Source organism: Elephas maximus, chromosome 11 (assembly GCF_024166365.1).
Source record: "Elephas maximus indicus isolate mEleMax1 chromosome 11, mEleMax1 primary haplotype, whole genome shotgun sequence".
In the NCBI taxonomy this organism is placed as follows: Eukaryota; Metazoa; Chordata; class Mammalia; order Proboscidea; family Elephantidae; genus Elephas; species Elephas maximus.
The window spans coordinates 100,922,689-100,943,563 of NC_064829.1; the positions used below are offsets into that span (position 1 = coordinate 100,922,689).

Here is a 20,875-nt window from a genome sequence, read left to right on the forward strand (position 1 = left end):
AAAGAGTCTTGAGACCTTAGAACAGCGTCTGGCCCAGCCTGAGTGGTCAATAAACTTTGTTGTTGTTGTTGTTATTGTTAGTTGCCATCAAGTTGATTCTGACTATGGCAACCCCATGTGTACAGAGTAGAGCTGTGCTCCATAGGGTTTTCAAGGCTGTGTCCTTTCAGAAGCAGACCACCAGGCCTGTCTTTCAAGGCATCTCTGGGTGGGTTCGAACAGACACCTTTTGGCCAGTAGTTGAGGGCTCAACCATTTGCACCACCCAGGGACTCCTCAATAAACGATAGGCATTATTATTAATACAGTGGCTTTCCACAGTTAACAGCACAACCATTTGTTCATTTAACATCTAACATCAAGCAGATGACCAACAGAGGTCAGAGGTGCTCTGGTCAAAGGAGGGGTCACAGAGCCCATCCTTTTGGTCCCTTTTCCTTTTCTCAGAGTTCTTAGAAAAATCTGCAGAACCCGAAGGCACTGTGGAGCACTTTTATTTCTTTTACTTGAGGAGGGGGCACCTTTAAAAAATTAGCTTTAGTCAAGAATCTGCCTGTTGCCCTCGAGTCGATTCCAACTCATGGTGACCCTACAGAACAGAGTAGAACTGCCCTGTAGAATTTCCAAAGCCCTGGTGGTGCAGTGGTTAATAGCTTGGCTGCTAACCATTCAAATCCACCAGGCGCTCCTTGGAAACCCTATGGGGCAGTTCTACTCTGTCCTATAGGGTCTCTATGAGTAGGAATCAACTAGACGGCAATGGGTTTGGCTTGGTTTTAATCTTTACGGAAGCAGACTGCCACATCTTTCTCCCTCAGAGTGGCTGGTGGATTTGAACCACCGAGTTTTTTGGTTAGCAGTGAGCACTTTAACCCCTGTGCCACCAGGGCTTCTTAGAGCATTGTTAGAAACATGTACAGTATTGTTGTCGTTAGTTGCCATTCAGTCGATTCCAACTCGTAGTGACCCCACGTGACATAGTAGAGCTGCCCCCTAGGGCTTTCTAGACTATAATCTTTACAGAAGCAGATTGCCAGATTTTTCTCCTGCAGAGCTGATGGGTGGGCTCGAACCGACAATCTTTTCATTAGCAGCTGAGCACTTAACCATAGTGCCACCAGGGCTCTTTAGAGAAACATGTATTTTGATCAACAAATTGAATATCTGGAGAGGAGGCTTTGGCTAAGTGCCACTGGGTGAATCAATTCTCATGGATTTGCTTCTGGCCAATTCACTAAGAGCCAGGGTACCAGATGAGTCGTTGTATTTTAAGCTCTGTGACCATAGGTAGTCACTCAATCCCTCTTATGTAAGAGATTAAATACACTTTTTTTTTTTTTTTAGAGTGTATCACCTTTGTGACCGAGAAATCATTTAAACACTTACTTTCTATAGATACCTGGAGAGTGAGTTACTGTCTCCTGTGAATCTGCAAGTGGGACCATTTTTGCCCAGGACCATCCTGGGTGGTTCAGTTGACATGTTTGGGTGCTAACCAAAAGGTTGGCGGTTCAAGTCCACCCAGAAGTGCCTCAGAAGAAAGGTCTGGTGATTTATTTTCAAAAAACCAGCCATTGAAAACCCTCTGGAGAGCAGTTCTGCTCTGACATACACAGGGTTGCCATGAGTGAAGTCGACTTGATAGCAACTAATATATCCAGCATATGAGTAGAGGGGCTGGCACAGGGACCAGAATTCCAGTTTTCCAGTTTTAGGAATTTCGCCAGCAGACAGCAGAGCTTGGGTATCTCATCATCTAAATTTGTGATAAGGAGCCCTGGCGGTGCAGTGGTTAAGTACTTGGGTGCTAAAAATGTCAGTGGTTTGAACCCACCCATCAGCTCCATGGGAGAAAGGCCCTGCAATCTGCTCCCGTAAAGATTCCAAAAACACCAAAACTTACTGCGTTCTAATCAATTCCGACTCATAGGAACCCTGAAAGACAGAGTAGAACTGCCCCATAGGGTTTTCATGGCTGTAATCTTTATGGAAGCAGACTGCCATATGTTTCTCCCTTGGAGCAGCTGGTGGGTTCGAACCAGCAACCTTACAGTTAGCAGCCAAGCACTTAACCACTACACCACCAGGGCTCCCGCCATAAAGATTACAGCCTAGAAAACCCTATGGGGCAGTTCTACTCTGTCCTGTAGGGTCGCTATGAGTGGGAATTGACTGGACGGCAGCGGGTTATACCTAGCAGTGAAATTGCTGGGTCGTGTGGTAATTCAGTGTCAAACTTTTTGAAGAAGTGCTGGATTCTTTTTCCAGCTGCACCATTTTACATTCCCAACAGCAGTGCCTGAGGGCACCAATTTCTACACATCCTCACCAACATCTGTTATTTTGGGGTGTCGTGTTTTGTTTAATAGCCGTCTTGGTGGGTGTGAAGCGGTATCTCATTATGGCATGGATTCACATTTCCCTAATGATGATCTTTCACCCTTTCCACTTCAATAATAACAGTACTTACCCTTTAGGGTTGTTTTGAGGATTAAATGAGATAATACACGTAAAACACTTAGAACAATGCCTGACTCATAGTAGGGGCTAACTAAATAGTGGCTATGTTATTATTATGGGAAAGAGGTCAAGTTGAGGATCACCCTCACCCTTCTTGGGCTCCAACACTCTGGGCCATGGGGAATTGCTGGGCATATGGTAGGAGTGGAATTGCTGGATCATATGATAACTCTATGTTTGACTTTTTGAAGAACTTCTGGACTGTTTTCCCAGATGCACCATTTTGTATTCCCACCAGCAATGTAGGAGGGTACCAGTGTCTACACATCCTTGCAACACTTGTTATTTTCTGTTTGTTTTTTTCCTATAGATATCCTAGTGGCTGTGAAGTGGTATGGCTCCTCTGTGGGGACTCCCTCTTCACCCTGCTACCCCATTTGAACTCTGGGTCCCCACACCAGAGTGTCCTCAGTATCCCCCCATGTGGACGGTGTCCTCACCCCTTGTATTCCGATACCCCATTCTGGACCACCATGACTTCTCACTCCCACCTGCTCCCCCACCCCAACTAGCATGGACACCTGCCTTGCTCTGTCCCCACTGAATTATTCAGGAAGAAAGAAAGGGAAGGTTAATGAAATATCCGGAATAGGAAAATGCATGTAGACCAAAGTTGATTGGTGGTAACCAGAGGTGAGTGGTAGGGGGAAAGGGAGTTATTGCTTAAGGGGGCATTGAGTTTCTATGAAGGCTGATGGGAAATTTTAGAAACGGATAGTAGTGATGGTTGCACAATATGGTGAATGTAATTAATGTCACTGAATTGTACATGTAAAAATGATTGAAATGGCCAAAAAAGAACAAGAAGGAGAAGGAAAAGAAGAAATGGTAGTAGAAGGAGGGGGAAGAGGCTGAGCAGAAGAAGAGCAAACCCCATGCTCTTAATCACTATGCATGACTATTTCCCAGAGCCATGGTATTACACAATTCCTCATTCCACTCATTTGCACATCCTGCCTGCCCCCAAACCAAGCCCATGCCATCAAGGTGGCCCCGAGTCATGGCAACCCCATGCGTGACAGAGTAGAATTGCTTCATAAGATTTTCTTAACTGTAAGCTTTATAGAAGCAGATTGCCAGGCCTTTCTTCCATGGTGCTGCTGGGTAGGCTTGAACTACCAACTTTTTGGTTAGCATCCAAGCATGTTAACCATTTGCACCACCCAGGGACTCCATGCTTAATTAAACAAACAAAAAAAATCTATTGCTGTCATGTTGGTTCCAACTCATGGCAACCCCATGTGTTACAGAGTAGGATGGTGCCTCATAGGGTTTTCTTGGCTGTAATCTTTACAGAAGCAGATCACCAGGCCTTTCTTCTGTGGCACCACTGGGTGGGTCTGAACTGCCACCGTTCAGTTAACAGCCGAGCAGAAACCATTTGGGCCACCTAGGCACCTTAATTTGCACACATCCCTCACTCACTCTAGAGGCTCCTTGAGGACAGAGGCCGTGTCCTCCCCATCTTCACAGGAGCCTGACTCAGAGTGAGCAATCAGAATTCTTATTGGGGAGGGTGGAGAAGGGGAGAGTGTTGACACATCACAGGGTTGGCAACCAATGTCAAAAAACGAGTTGCATATTGCTTAATGAGAAACTAATTCACTCTGTAAAATTTCATCTAAAGCACAATAAACATAAATAAATAAATCTAAAAAAAAAAAAGAATGGTTATTGGAATATCGAATGACAGATGCCCGCCCTCTGCTCTAATCCTCATTTTTGAGATGATCTTTCCAATCTATTTTGGGGATAAAAGGTCAGAGCCTGAGACTGTCTCATTTGAGCCAGATGGGTATGCAGGAACAGCTGTGACCCCTCCCCAACCCAGGGAGAGATTTCCACCCCAGCTGTCACAGCACCAAGACCCAGAGACTGAGGGTGAGGCCAACAGAGGCAGCACAAGGAGTGGTAGAGAAGATAGGAGGCTGAGACACCAAGGAGGAAACTGGAAGGAGGGCAACCGTCTTGAGATTGGTACCTGGCGATCTCCGTCCTGCCCCCTCCATGCAGTTTCCCATGGGCCCTGCCTGCATCTTCTTAAGAAAAGGCATCGCTGAGAAACAGCGGGTGAGGTGGGGGATGGTGGGGAAAGGTGGGGGCAGGGCAAGAAGAGCTGAGACTTAGGGAAAACGAGGAGAAGGACAGATGATGTCATGGTGGGTGCAATGAAAAAGGGGAACAGCTGGAAAGAGCATGAACAGAGAAGGTAACTGAATCCCAGCTCAGTGGGGATGTGTGGGCCAGGGAAATGCGTAAGGGTAAAATGAGAAGCAAAAAGGAGGAGAGGAAGGGGGAGAAAAATAAAACAAGAGATTGAGTTGGGGTGATGTCATTGTTGATGATGATCACTCTTCTATGGACATGCATAGCAACGGCAAGGATGATACCAATGTTGTTGTTAGCTTCCATTAAGTCAGCCCCCAGCTCATGGCAACCCCATACACAATGCTGAATGAAACACTGCCCAGTCCTGTGCCATCCCCACCATCAGTTTCAGATCGGACCATTGTGATCCATCAGGTTTTTGTTGGCTGACTTTTCAGAAGTAGATTGCCAGGACTTTCTTCCTCATACATTTTAATCTGGGAGCTCTGCTGAAACTTGTTCAGCATTGTAGCAACATGCAAGCCACTACTGACATGCATTGAACCAGAACTGAACCCAGATCTTCTGCATGGGAGGCAAGAATTCTACCACTGAACCACCAATGTCCCCATGATGATACTAACTAATAAAAAAAAAGCTACCCCTTATTAAGTCATTGCTATGTGCCCAGCCCTGTGCAAAGGGTTCTGCATTCCTGATGCCAGTTAATCCTCAGAACAACTCATGAGATCAGTGATACTTTCATTCCCATTTGACAGCTGAGGAAACTGAGGCTCTGCGTCATGGGTCTTGACTTAAGGTTACACAATTACTAAGTGACCTGGTCGGATTGTTTGATTCCAATGAGTGTGTTTTCATTGCTAAGCTTTATGATCACTGAAAAAAGAAAGGGAGGGAATTTTGGGGGAAGGGGATAACGAAAAACAGGAGCTGGGGGAAGGGTTCGAAGGATAAAAGGAAATATGAGGGTGAAACAAGCAAGAGGTTGGGAAAATTCCCCAGGTGGTCCAATCCTTCAGGTATGTCTGGGAGTGAGCAGGGGCAGCAATGATTGGAAGTTCTTAGAAGTTGTAGGGATTGGTCTTGGTGGCACTGATCATCTTGGATTCCACTGAATATTGGCCATATGAAAAGGGATTCTAACGCTTGGAAGAAAAAACAGAGGCAGGTGGAAAAGTCGATGGGGTACATTGCTGTTGTTAGTTGTTGTTAAGTCAATTGCAACTCATGGTGACCCCATGAGGTATATACCCATGGGGTATAGTGGAAAGAACTCTGACCTGGGAGTCAAGATCCCTGAATGTAAACCCCAGACCTGTGCTTGACTTGCTGCATGACCTTGAGGAAGTACTTTAATGCTTCTGTGCCTTGGAGGCAGGGGGAATCTGCCACTTATGAGCTGTGGGACCTTGGGCAGGCTCCTTAACCTCTCTGTGCCTCCGCTTCCTCACTAGTGAGATGGAAATGATATTTGGATATACCATACAGAGGGGTTCTGAGGTTTAAATAAAATAATTGTAGAAATTGACTGGCACAGAGTCAGCACTCTGAAGGTGGTAGCTGGGCACCATCCAAGGCTGTAATCTTTACAGAAGCAGGCTGGTGGGTTTGAACCTTCAGCCTTTTTGGTTAGCAACCAAGCGCTATAACCACTGTGCCACCAGGGCTCCTCTGAAAGGCAGAAGGAGAGAAATCAAGATTCAAGGGTGGGAGAGAAGAGAAGGAGTGGGGAAGAGGGCGAGAGTCCAAGAGACATGGAATGGGAGTTAGGGGATGTGAGGGAGAAGAGATGAGCAAGAATGGGAAAAGGGAAAGGGTAAGGAGTAACTTGGAAGAATGAGACATGTTTGGAGAAGCTGGGTGTTGGATTCCTAACCCTCTCTCCACATTCCCTTTCCCTTGAATTTCTTTCCAGGAAAGACCACTAGGACAAGATGAGATTGAAGGTAACACCGTCTCCCCCAAACACCTCACATTGCCATCCTCCCACTTACCCTGCCCTCCTACCCATTTGTATATTTCAGTGTAAATCTCTTTACATGAAAATTTTACATCCCTCTCCCTTCTCACTTAATTCAGATTTTCTGGAACTCTTTCTCATGACAGTTTAAGCACCTCCCAAAATACTTAGAGGTATCTCTATCCCCAAGTGTCTCCAAGACCCAGGAAGGACACATGCATTTTAGGATGAATTGTTGGGTTTTCTCTCGGTGGTTTTGAGGTTCTCCATAACTTCACTCAAGAATTTGAAGGATTTCCGTGCCATCATTTAGTGGCCTCAGGAATCATCCCTCTTGTGAACATATTTCATACGTCACTATCCTTTGAAGCTTTTGTTTTGGGTTTTGTTTGTTTATTTTAATGTACAATAAAACCTGTGAAGCTGGAACCTGCATAAGGTGGAACCCTGTCAGAAAAGGAAAACTCACTGGGTGTTTAGGAGGTAGGATTCTTAATAGAGAATGATAGAAAAGTGGGGACTGCACCCTGTCAAAGGTCAAAAATTTATGAGACCTGGAAAAACAAGGCAGTCCTTTCGAGTTCCGGCTTTCATATGTTTCTCTGTATTCTCTTTTGAGGAATCTCTAGCGAGTGCCTCACTGATAGTTTCAAATGATGCTACTCTTTCCCATTGATTGTTTTCACATTTCCCAAAGCTTTTCTGTCTTTACTTTCAGAGCTCCGGGAAGCATTCCTTGAGTTTGACAAAGACGGAGATGGGTTCATCTCTTGTAAGGATTTGGGGAATCTCATGAGGACGATGGGATATATGCCCACGGAGATGGAACTGACTGAACTGGGCCAGCAAATACGCATGAACTGTGAGGCCAGGGGGTGGGAGGAATGACCTGAGTTAGGGGAGGACTAAAGATGGAGTTGGGAAGGATATGGAGGTTGAGAGTAGAACTGGGGATAGAGAGGAGGGTGAGAGGTGCAAGAAGTCTGAAAAGAAAATGGTTCTGACGAAGAGAGGCATCATTTGAAGTGTTTAAAGAATGGCTTTTAGAGGTAGATCTGAGTTCAAGTTCCAGTTCTATTATTTTACTGATTAGTCATTTTGAAAAGTGATATTAACCCCCCCTCTTGTGTCACAGTCTCCTCATCCGTCAAGTGAAGATGATATCACTCCTTACCTCATAGGACTATGGGAGGGAAGGGATAAAGGTGCTATTGCAGCAGGATTTGAACTGCCGACCCTTTGGTTAGCAGCAGTAGCACTTAACCACTACGCCACCAGGGTTTCCTGGCAAAGGCGTAGCCTCCAGGAAATACTTATTAAATGTAACTTATGGATATCACCACTAAGATTCATCAGTAGAGCACAAGATTGGAGCTTTATCCGACATTGGAAACAGAATTGGAGTTGGAGCTGATGTTGATAAATAGTGTTGCAAAAAGCATGGGTTTTTATATGAATGTTGTTGGTGTTAGGTGCTGCGGAGTCCATTTCAACTCATAGTGACCCCACGTGACAGAGTAAAACTTACCCATAGGGTTTTCTAGGCTATAATCTTTATGGCAGCAGATTGCCAGGATTGATTTTGAGATCAAAGCTGAAATGACGTTCCCTTGACTTTGCTTCTGGGCAAAGTCTGTAACTGAGTAAACAAGGTTGTAACTGAGTAAACAAGGTTGAATTAAAAAAAAAAAAAAAAATTTTTTTTTTTTTTTAATTCAAGGACAAGGTATTATTCAGATTTGGAAGAGACTTCGTATCTAAAAGAGACTTTGGTGCTGATTTAATTCATATCTTCCTTCCCATTGTACAGATGAGGGAACAGAGAGCTTAACCAATTAAGAGCTTGGCTCAAGGTCACCTGGACAGTAGTTAGTTTTTGCTACCATACCACACCCTGTCCATCTCTGTTCGGATTAGAGGCACATAAGGGCTTGAGTTGGAGGGAGGAGGTCAAAGACAGCTCTTAGAAGAAAGAGAGGTGGGAGCAAGTCCCTTTCTTGAATATATTTGAGGAACAGAGTAAGGTAGTGGAAGGCTGATGCACATGGAGCTTCACTTAACCTGCCTTTTTTGCCTTCAGTGGGTGGCCGTGTAGACTTTGATGACTTTGTGGAGCTCATGACCCCCAAATTGCTTGCAGAAACAGCTGGGATGATCGGAGTCCAGGAGATGCGAGATGCCTTCAAGGAGGTGAGTTCAGAGTTTCCTGGTGCTGGAGGTAGTGGATGAGCCCCAGAGGTCTATGATTAGTCATTACTATAGACAGGACCAAGCAAAGCCAACTTTTCTTCCTAGCTGTGGTGGGGTTTAAAGGAGCCCTCGTGGCGCAGTGGTTATAAACGAAACGTCGGTGGTTCAAACCCACCAGCTGCTCCACGGGAGAAAGATGCGGCAGTCTGCTTCCATAAAGATTACAGCCTTGGAAACTCTATGGGGCAGTTCTACTCTGTCCCATAGAGTCACTATGAGTCAGAATTGATGCAACAGCAGTGGGTTATTATCACTATGGAGCCCTGGTGGCTCAACAGTTAATTACTCAGCTGCTAACTGAAAGATTCACACCCACCAGCAGCTCTTCGGGATTAAAGACCAGGCGATCTGCTTCCATAAGGATTTACAGCCTTGGAAACCCTATAAGGCAGTTCTATTCTGTCCTGTAGGTTCGATATAAGTTGGACTTGACTCAATGGCACCCTACAACAACGGGTTGGAATCAACTTGATGGCACACACAACAATTATTATTATTGCCCTTGTCGTTGTTATTGCTAGCATTTTCCCCTCTGCTCCTATCCAGTTTGACGCCAACGGGGATGGTGAGATCACGCTGGCGGAGCTGCAGCAGGCCATGCAGAGGCTTCTGGGAGAGAGGCTTACGGCCCGGGAGATCTCTGAGGTGGTCCAGGAGGCCGATGTTAACGGGGACGGCACCGTTGACTTTGAAGGTGACCTTGTATGGGGGCAGCCACTGCTGGAATTCATGTCCAGCTCCTCTGTGCTTTTCCAAGTCGGCCAACCTTTCTCACTCTTCTTCCAGCTTCAGGGTGGTGGTGGTTGGCTTTGGAAGTGTTCGTTCCAACCGAATGGTTAAGCAAACAAAATGGTTGGTGGTCCAAACCCACCCAGAGGTGCTCGGAAGAAAGTCCTGGCAATCTGCTTCTGAAAAGTCACAGCCATGAAAACCCTATGGAGCAGTTCTATTCTGCAGCACATGGAGGCGCCACGAGTCAGAACCGACTCGATGGCAGCAGTGGCTGGCGAAAACACCTGAGCACGCAACTACTAACTGAAAGGTTGGTGGTCTTCGAACCCACTCAGAGGCATCTGGGAAGCAAGGCCTGGAGATCTGCTTCCAAAATGTCACAGCCATGAGAACCCTATGGAGCACAGTTCTACTGTGACACATATGGGGTCACCATGAGTTGGAGTTGACTCCATGGCACCTGGCTTGGCTTTTGGTTTGTTTCTATCCCTTTCTGCCCATGTCGTTCCAAAAAGCTCAATGTCTCCCACTAGGCTGTGGTTAAGCACTCAGCTGTTAACCAAAAGGTCAGTAGTTTAACCCACCTTCTCCCTGGGAGAAAGATGTGGCAGTCTGCTTCTGTAAAGATAACAGCCTAGAAAACCCTACAGGGCAGCTCCACTCTGTCAAATGGGGTCGCTGTGAGTCAGAAATGACTTGACAGCACCCAAAAACAACAGCTCCTTGGCACCCAACGACGACAACAGCTCCTTGGGACACTCCATCCAGGCGGCCCATTCTTACACTCAGAGCTCACTCCCAGCTCTCCCATCCTTTCCTTGCTTACTGAGTTCCCTGATCATAGGAACAAAATATTCCCTGATCCACTGACGGCTCTAGCAGGGATCACAATAGAGGGTCCCGGACAGAGTGGGTGAAAAATGTAGAAAAAAATTCAAATTCACACAAAAAGACCAGACTCGCTGGTCTGACAGAGACTGGAGGAATCCCCGAGACACCCTGCTGACTCAGAACTGAAGCCACTCCCAAAGTTCATCTTTCGTCCAAAGATTAGACAGGCCAATAAAAACAATAAATTATACACATGAGGAACGTGCTTCTTAGTTCAATCAAGTCTACGAGACCAAATGGGCAACTTCTGCCCAAAAGCAAAGACAAGAAGGCAGGAAGGGACAGGAAAACTGGATAAATGGACACAGAGAACCCGAGATGGAAAGGGAAAGGGGGAGAGTGCTGACACATTGCAGGGATTACAACTAATGTCACAAAACGATTTGTGTATAAATTTTTTTTTATTGAACTTTAGATGGTTTACAGAACAGACTAGTTTCTCATCAAACAGTACACACATTGTTGTATGACACTGGTTAACAACCCCACGACATGTCAACACTCTCCCTTCTCAACCCTGGGCTCCCTATTACCAGCTGTCCTGTTCCCTGCTACCTCCCACTCCCTGCCCCAGGGCTGGTGCACCCCTTTAATCTTGTTTTGTTCCATGGGACTGTTTAATCTGTGGCTGAAGGGTAAACTTCAGGAGTGGCTTCATTACCGAGCTGAAAGAGTGTATGGAAATTTTTGGAGTGAGAAACTAATTTGTGCTGTAAACTTTCACCTAAAGTACAATAAAATAAATAAAAAACTGTTCCCCAAGAAGGGAAGTGGACTGGTTAGAAGCTGGAAGTCTGGGGTCAGATTCACAGGTCCAAATTCATAATTGCCTCTTATCAACTGTGTGGTCATATCATAGTTACTTATTCTCTCTTTAGAAAACCCTGGTGGCGCAGTGGTTAAGTGCTACAGCTGCTAACTAAAGGGTCAACAGTTCAAATCCGCCAGGCGCTCCTTGGAAACTCTATGGGGCAGTTCTACTCTGTCCTATAGGGTCGCTATGAGTCGGAATCGACTCGACGGCACTGGGTTTGGTTTTTTTGGTTTTATTCTCTTTAAGTATCAGTTTCCACATCTGTAAAATGGGGGCGATGCTGATGCCTTTCTTCCAAAGTTTTGGGGAAAACAAAAAGGAATCATGTACTCAGCCGAAACACCAAAACCAGTTGCCATCAAGTCCAACTCCAACTCATGGGTGTCAGAGTGGAACTGCTCCATAGGGTTTTCAACGACAACCAGAAGCACAAGGGAACAAAACGCTGCCCAGTCCTACGCCATTCCCATGACCGGTTGGGGGTCGGGACCACTGGCTTATTTTTGGAAGTAGATTGCCAGGCCTTTCTTCCTAGGTGCCCCATGTAGATTCGAACCATCAGCCTCTGGGTTAGCAGCTGAGTGTGTTAACTGCTTCTACCACCCAGGGGCTCCTGGCACAGAGTAAGGGCTCAGGGGAAAAAAAATGTTGGCAAATCTTATGAATATGCACCTCACCTGGGGCTTTTCTTTGCAGAGTTTGTGAAGATGATGTCTCGCTGAGAAGGTTCTGGAAACCCCAGCCACTCTCCACCTGGTACAAGCTCTTGTGGAGGATCAAGTCCCCATGGCCCCTAAATGGAAAGAGGGTGGGAGGGCTGTATGCAGCATGGACTGAGGACAGACTACAAATCATAAACTTTACCTGGACTGGGGGAAGAGGGGTGTGGCTAGAACTAGATTAAGGAGGAAGAATCTACATATGGAAATGTGAATGAACTAAGGTCCAGTTGTCACCCCAAGAATTCCAATGATTAACGACATCTTTGTCCTTCACAGAATCCTAAGTCCCTATTTCCATCAGAGTTTTTGCCCCAGCTTCCTGGGGGTTATAATAGTCTTTTCTTTCTCCCATCACACTGTCAAAAAGTTCTGCACAGAGTCTACCCCTCACTCCTACTTTTAACTGCTTTAAACTCCCTCGTTTCTCCCTGTAAGAGGGAGGCGTATCAGCTATGATGCTGGAGATGCCAGTCGCCATCTGTTTGACTCCAACTCAGTGCAACCCCCGGTGTGTAGAGTCGAGTCGTGCTCCATAGGGTTTTCAATGGCTGCGACCTTTTGGAAGTAGATTGCCAGGTCTTTCTTCTGAGGCACGTCTGGGTGGACTCAAACCGCCAACCTTTTGGTTAACAGCCAAGAGTGTTAAATGTTTGCACCACTCAGGAACTGAAAACCAAAACCAAAAAAAAATGAAACCAGTTGCCATCAAGTCAATTCCAACTCGTGGCAACTCCACGTGTGAGAGGATAGAGCTGTGCTCCATGGGATTCTCAATGGCTGATTTTTTTGGAAGTAGATTGCCAAGCCTTTCTTCTGAATTGCCTCTGGGTGTAGTCGGACCACCAACTTTCTGGTTAACAGCCAAGCACATTAACTGTTTGTACCACCCAGGGACGCCACAGGGCTAGAAATAGGGTTCTTGATAAATCTGGGGTTGAGAAAGACTAATTAAATTTAAATGTAAACGTTAATTGACATTTAAAGCGAGCTTCCCCCTTTTCTGATTTTCTGGGAGCACGGTCTGGGTTATTTATTTATTTATTGGCTCCCCCTCCCCCCACCCCCCGGCCTCCTGCTTCCCTCTCCTTGTGTAAGACACTCAGGGAACTGAATTAAATCACAAATCTGGATTATCAAGGCTTAGGGCAAGCGGATCCCTGGGGAATTAATCACCCAAAAAATGTCATGACCCAAGGAGAGGGAGGACAGGACCTCCAAATCCCCAGCCCTGCCAGGCTGCCAGGAAGCCATTCCAGGAAGCCCCCTGCCTCCATACTGCTCTGCCCTCAGTCTTCGGCCTGCACTGCTCAGGGAAGTTTCCTCTGTTCGATGGTGTTATGGGTTGAATTGTGTCCCTCCAAAATATGTGTTGGCGTACTAACCCCTATACCTGTGGATAAGGAGCCCTGGTGGTACAGTGGTTGAGCACTCTGCTGCTAACCAAAAGGATGGCATTTGGAACCCAAACAGTGGCTCTGTGGAAAAAAGACCTGGCGATCTGCTCTCGTAGATACTACAGCCTTGACAAAGTCACAGAAGCTCCATAGACACATCCAAACTCCCTGAGGGACTGAATTACTGGCCTGAGGGCTAGGGACCGTGGTCTTGGGGAACATCTAGCTCAACTGGCATAACAGCTTATAAAGAAAATGTTCTACATCCTACTTTAATGAGTTGCGTCTGGGGTCTTAAAAGCTTGTGAGTGGCCATCTAAGGTATTCCACTGGTCCCACACCATATGGAGCAAGGGAGACTGAAGAAAACCAAAGACACAAGGGAAGGATTAGTCCAAATGACTAATGGACCACAACTACCACAACCTCCACCAGACTGAGTCCAGCACAACTAGATGGTGCCCGGCTACCATCACTGACTGCTCTGACAGGGATCACAATAGAAGGTTCTGGACAGAGCTGGAGAAAAACGTAGAACAAAATTCTAGCTTACAAAAAAAAGCAGACTTACTGGTCTGACAGAGACTGGAGGAACCCCAACAGCATGGCCCCCTGAAATCCTTTTAACTCAGTACTGAAGTCATTCCTGAGGTTCACCCTTCAGCCAAAGATTAGACAGCCCCATAAAACAAAAAATAATCTACATAGCTCAACCATCTGTACAAGACTAAATGGTCACACCAGCCCAGGGGCAGGGACGAAAAGGCAGGAGGGGACAGGAAAGCTGGACGAATGGAAATGGGGAACCCACGGTCCGAGAAGGGAAGAGTGTTGACACATTGCAGGGTTGGCAACCAATGCAACAAAACAATACGTGTATTAATTGTTTAATAAAGTAATTTGCTTTGTAAACCTTCATCTAAAGCACCATAAAAAAAAAATTACACCCTTAAAACCCTGTGGGTCAGTTCTACTCTGTCTCATGGGGGCGCCATGAGTCAGAATCAACTCCAAGGCAACACAACAACACAAGCACACCTGTGGATGTAATTCCTGCTGCGAACTGGGTTTTCTTTGTTATGTTAATGAGGCCATATCAGTGAGGGGTGTGTCCAAAGCCAATCACTTCTGACGCTGAGAAGGGCAGAGGAGGCACAGAGAAGCAAGCACAGGAGGAGGAAGACAGAAGCCGAGCCACGTGAGGATCTCCAGGAACGGAGGAACAGAAGCTTCAAGAGACAAGGACCGTCCTCCAGAGCCAACAAGAAAGAAAGCCTTCCCCTAGAGCTGGCACCCTAAATTCAGGCTTCTAGCCACCAACTGCTGAGAAAAATTTCTGTTCGTTAAACCACTCACTTGGGGTATTTCTGTTACAGAGCAGCACTAGGACACCCCGGCAATGCCAAGGTCCTCAAAATAAAGAATTCATGTCATGCCTCCTCTGAGTTTTATTTATTTATTCATTTTATGCTTTGAAATCCATTATGTAGATTATAGAATGGGTCATCTGGTTCAATAACCTCAAGGTATAACATTTAATTATATTTAAGGGAGCCCTGGTGGCACAGTGGTTAAAAGCTCAGCTGTTAACCAAAACATGGGGCAGTTTGAATCTACCAGCCACTCCTTGAAAACCCTACTCTGTCTGTAGGGATCTGACCCCTATACTACTGTGACCATGTAGGGGACACTGAGTCAGAATCAATTCGATGGCGATTGGGTTTGGGTTTTTTTGTTTAGGAGAGAGGCTCACAGAAGGAATCAACATGGCCGAGACCCTGATTTGGACTTTTAGCCTCCAGAGCTGTGAGATCAGAAATTTCTGTTCTTTAAAGCCAGTCACTTGTGGTATTTCTTGTTGTGATGGCACTGGGAAACCAAGATACAGACTTTATTTTTCAGAGCATATCTAAGTGGGATAGAAAAATCGATTAAATAAAATTAATTATATTTAATTAAATTTCATAAAGTAAATATTTAAAAATTTTACATAAAAATTTATATAAAGTATTTTTAAAAGTGAAAAATTTTATTTTATAAAAATATAAATTAGACCTTAGAGGACAGTGAGATTATGTTAACAGAGAAGAGACAATTTGGAAAAGGAGAGCAAGAACGGTTGCACAATTCGAAGAATATAATCAATGTCATTGAAATGCCTGTACATGTAGAAACTGTTGAACTGGTGTATGTGTTGCTGTGTATATTCTCAACAACAACAAAATAAATAAATAAATTTTAAAGATATAAATTAAAATTTAGATTTTAAAAGGTGGAACCAGAATAATGAATTTCCTAACCTCTTACCTGGGGCCACTCCCTTTTTGCCATTCCTTTATTCATTTATTCCTTTATTCTTTTCTGAGACCATTTTTTTAATTAATTAATTTAACAGACTCTTATGGATTGAATTGTGCCCCTCCCAAAATATATGTTGAAATCCTAACCCCTGTACCTGTCAATATCATCCTGTTTGGAAGTAGGGGGTTTCTTGTGTTATGTTAATGAGATCATACCAGAGTAGGGTGGGTCCTAAACCTAATCACTTCTGAGTTATATAAAGTGCAGAATGGACACAGAGGCACCTACCTGTGGGGGCGAAGGAAAGACAGACACCATGTGAGGCTCGTCTATGAGCCAAAGAACCAAGGAACTCCCAGGGCTACCAACAAAGAAGGAATTGACAGGGCTCAGACACTGACTTGGACTTTTAGCCTCCAAGACTATGAAAAATAAATTTCTGTTCTTTAAAGCTACCCATTGGCGGCCTTTTTCTTACAGCAGCACTTGATAAAGGATCAGCGAAAAAGAGAAAGACCCTCAATGAGATGGACTGACACAGTGGCCGCAAGAACGGGCTCAAGCACAACAACGATTGTGAGGATGGCGAAGGACCAGGCAATGTTCCGTTCTGTTGTACATAGGGTCACTATGAGTCAAAATTGACTCGACAGCACCTAACAACAACAGGTAACTAAGCCACGAACTTTATTTTTTAAAGCAATTTTAGGTGTTCAGAAAAATTGAGCAGAAAATACAGAGAGATCCCATCTACCCCTTTTCCCCACCCACCAACCCGTACACAGTTTGCCCTGTTGGTAACATCTTGCACTCCTGTATTACATTTGTTACCGTTCATGAGCCAATTCTGACACATTATTATTAACTAAAACCCATAGTTTACATCAGGGTTCACTCTTTGCATTGACCATTTTATTTTTAAGCCTCCTAACCATCCCTCTTTCTTTCCTCCCTCCCTCCCTCCATCCCTTACTGCCTGCTTTCCTTCCACCAAGACCAAAACCAAACCCACTGCTGTCGAGTCGATTCCAACTCCTAGAGACCCTATAGAACAGAGCAGAACTGCCCCATTGGGTTTCCAAGGAGTGACTGGTGGATTCGGACTGCCGACCTTTTGGTTAAGACCCGAATGAATGCTTAACCACTACGCCACTAGTGCCTCCTTCCTTCCACAGGAATGTATTCAGTGCTTGCTGTGTGAAAGGCCCTCTTCCAGACATCGAGCTGTAGCAGTGAATAAACCAGAGAAAACTCCAGACCCCGACATAATGGGCAGAGGCAGAGGTGAAACAAAATACGTGAATAAACATGACTGTATCTGTTCTTACAAGAAACCCAGTCTGTGGTACTTTGTTATGGCAGCTCTAGGAAACAATTAGACGCCTACCATCTACTCCTCTCCAGCGACCCTGGTCTCCTTGCTGTTCCCCCTGACACTTCAGGTTTGCACCTGCCTCAGGGCCTTTGCACTTGCCCTTCCCTGTGTCTGAAATGCTGTTCCCCAGGTAAGCCCATCGTGCTCAATGAACTCCCTAATCACCTTACGGTGAATGGAAATCCCCTCCTCACTCCTAGAGCCCCTAAGCCTCTTCCTTGCTTTGTTTTTCTCCATAACACTCGTTATTATATTATTTGACCAAGTAAGTGAGTAAATAAGATACAAAACTCCCGTTGCCATCGAGCCAATGCTGACTCAGGGCGACCTCATGTGACAGAGTAGAACTGCCCCACAGAGTGTTTTAGGCTGTAATCTTTACGGAAGCAGACTGCCGCATCTTTATCCTGAGGAGCCGGTGGTAGGGTTCAAACTGCCAATTGTTTGGTTAGCAGTTGAGCGTTTAACCACCGTGCCAACCAGGGATCCTTAGTAAATACGATACCTGTTGCTGTCAAGTCGATTCCAACTCATCACAATCCTATAGGACAGAACAGAACTGCCCCATAGGGTTTCCATTCCTGGTGGATTCAAACTGTCGACCTTTTGGTTAGCAGCCAAGTAATAGTATGTAATAATTTTATTAATCAATTAGTTATTAGTTTTATTTATCACTTAATAAAATGAATATTACTTTCATTTACCAATTATTAAATAAATAATTTATCAAATTTATTTTAAATGACTATTGATTTTTAATCAGTTAATAAATTAATTACTTATTAGCTTATTAAATAGCCCCACGTGGTTAGTGGCTACTGTATTGGGCAGTGTGGGGTCATGCTGTCAGCCTGGGGTTATTCTTGAAACTTCCATTCAACTGTGAGGAGAGAATAAAAAATTACCATTTAAGGAAAACTCAAATGAAAATGAATACAGATACAGGGGAAAAAAAAAGATAAAAACCAGTTGCTATGGGGTCAGTTCCAACTCATGGTAACCCCATATGTGTCCCAGTAGAGCTGTGCTCCATAGAGTTTTCAATGGCTGATCTTTGGAAGTAGAGCACCAGGCCACTTTCTGAGGTACCTCTAGGTGGACTTGAACTGCCAACCTTTCTGTTAGCAGCCGAGCACATTAACTGTTCGCACTACCCAGAGACACACCGGGAAAGGGGGGAAAAAAACCATTGCCATAGAGTTGATTCCAACTCATAGTGACCCTAGAACCGCCCCCATAGAGTTTTCAAGGATCGCCTGGTGGATCCGAACTGCCGACCTTTTAGTTAGTAGCCATAGCTCTTAACCACTGCACCAACAGGGTTTCAGGGCGGCTTGATTAGATAGAATGATCAGGGAAGAAATATAGAGGGGATGTCCCAGGCTGGCTCTGCAGGGTTCTTCCTCTGTCTGAGGGTGAAGACAAGCATACAGGAGGCTTTTCAGGGAATTCCCCATAGGATCAGTACTTGGGAGGGGAGGGCACTCCTCAATTGAAGGTAATAAGTGAGGGGGCAGTGGCAGAACACAAGGTGAGAGAAGAGAGCAGGGACCTCATTTTGCAGGGCTCCATAGGTCACGGAGGATTCCCTGGGTGGTGTAAACAGTTAAGCACTCAACTACTAACCAAAAGGTTGGCGGTTCAAACTCACCTAGAGGCATCTCCTCAGAAAACATGCCTGGTGATGTGCTTCCAAAAGGTCACAGTCTTGAAAACCCTATGGAGCAGTTCTACTCTGCACACACGGGGTCACCATGATTCGGAATCGAGTTAACAGCAACTGGTTTGGTTTTTGGTTGGTAAGCCAAGGTGGGACCATACTCTTAACTTTGCTGGCTTATTCCAGGATATGAATGTAGTGAGTTGAACGGTGCCCCCCCTCCAAAAAAAAAGATACGTTCATCCGGAACCTTATTTGGATAAAGGGTTTTTGCAGATGTAACTAAAGATCTCAAGGCGAGAGCCTCCAGGACTACCTGGGTGAGCCCGAGTTCCAACGACAAAGGTTTAATACATACCTGCAAATGATCCAACCAAGTCTGTGATTCCCCAGGAAGACAGAGCAGGCTGCAATTACTCCCGAGGGTCCCTGGGTTGAGGATCTGGTCTCCCCTCCATGAGACTCACCAACCTAGCCAACAACTTTTCCTTCCCCATGCGTTCTGATCCCTCACCATATCTCTCACTCTGTTGTTGTTGTGTGCTGTCAATTCCAACTCATGACCACCCTATAGGGCAGAGTAGAACTGCCCCATATGGTTTCCGAGGCTGCAATCTTTACGGGAACAGACTTCCATCTCTTTCTCCCTGGGAGTGTCTGGTGGGTTCGAACCGACAACCTTTTGGTTATCAGCCGAATGCTTAACCATTAAGCCACCAGGGCTCCTTTTCTGTCATTCTAGGAAGCAGAAAAGGCAGTCCCCGGAGTTAATTTTGGACTCTCTTTTATTGGGGGTTTCGCCACATTTTCCCTCTGTTCTTGACAAAGGACCAAGTGATTAAACAAGATGGTGGAGAGGGCGTTTCTAAAGGTTGTTTTCTAAGCTTGGAAGATGAGATGTAAAAGACGAAGCAGGTTTCAGCCTCGATGTGGAAGTCCTCTCCTGTAGATGGTTTTCTTCCCTTGAAAAGAAAATCAAAGGCCAGGATTCAGATAATGAGTGTGCATTGGCTTCAAATGGAGTGCGGGGGTGTGGGGCTGGGGAAGCAACTTTGTACTGGTTTTTAAGACTGAACTGGAAGTAAGATGAAGCAGCTTACCTTAGTGTCGTTACACATATTCCCTCCCCTGCCTGGCTCTTGTTGTTCTTAGGTGCCATCCAGTCGATTCTGACTCATAGCTCCCCCTGTGTGTTACAGAGTAGAACTGCCCCGTAGGGTGTTCTTGGCTATAATCTTAATTGAAGCAGATTGCCAGGCCATTCATTCGTGGTACCACTCACTGGGTAGGTTTGAACTATCAAGCTATGGGTTAGCAGTCAAGTACAAATTGTTTGCACCACCTAGGGGCCTCTCGTTGTTGTTGTTGTTGTTGTTAGGCGCAGTAGAGTCAATTCCGACTCACGGCGACCCCACGTGTTACAGAGTAGAACTGCTTCATATCCTTGGCTGTAATCTTTTTGTTGTTGTTGTTGTTGAGAATCTACACAGCAAAACATACACCAATGCAACAGTTTCTGCATGTACAATTCAGTGACATTGATTACATTCTTCGAGTTGTGCAACCATTCTCACCTTCCTTTTCTAAGTTGTTCCTCTCCATTAACATAAACTCACTCCCCTCTAAGTTTCCTATCAAATCTTTTGAGTTGCTGTTGTTAAGTTGATCCCATATAGATAGTTCTTAAAAGAGCGTAATGCTCAAGACAGATATTTTTTACTAGTTAAGCTGGCTGTAATCTTAATGATGGCAAATTGCCTCGCCTTTCTTCTGCTGTACCACTGGGTGGGTTCAGAACATCAACTTTTAGGTTAGCAGTCGAGCACACTGTTTATGTATGCTACCTAGGGACCTCTTAGGAGGACGTAGTCAATAAAAAATGAGCTCCTCAACTTCACCTGTGTTGTAATATGTTCGGTGGAAGAGGGGCCTGCAAGAAGACATGGTTCTGTTCTCATGGATAGAAGTTGGGGGCTGGCTACCGAAAATGTCCTTAATGTCAGCCACAGACGGGAGCACCATGGGTGTTTTTTAATATCCGTTTTGTTAAGATGATACCCAGAGTCCTAAATCCATTCCTTTGCCTCTTATCTGCTCGGAGAAGATAATTTTCAACGTTGTTGTCGTTGTTGTTAGGTGCCGTCGGG

General features: G+C 45.2%; 1 protein-coding gene across 1 annotated transcript; it reads left to right on the forward strand.

Moving 5' to 3' along the window:
• The first annotated feature begins 4,527 nt into the window (after positions 1-4,527).
• On the forward strand, positions 4,528-11,998 carry CABP5 (calcium binding protein 5). Its single transcript, XM_049901286.1, has 6 exons — positions 4,528-4,590; positions 6,545-6,575; positions 7,308-7,451; positions 8,670-8,779; positions 9,386-9,533; positions 11,973-11,998. The coding sequence occupies exons 1-6, from the start codon at positions 4,528-4,530 to the stop codon at positions 11,996-11,998; spliced, it is 522 nt and encodes a 173-aa protein (XP_049757243.1).
• Positions 11,999-20,875: the final 8,877 nt, after the last annotated feature.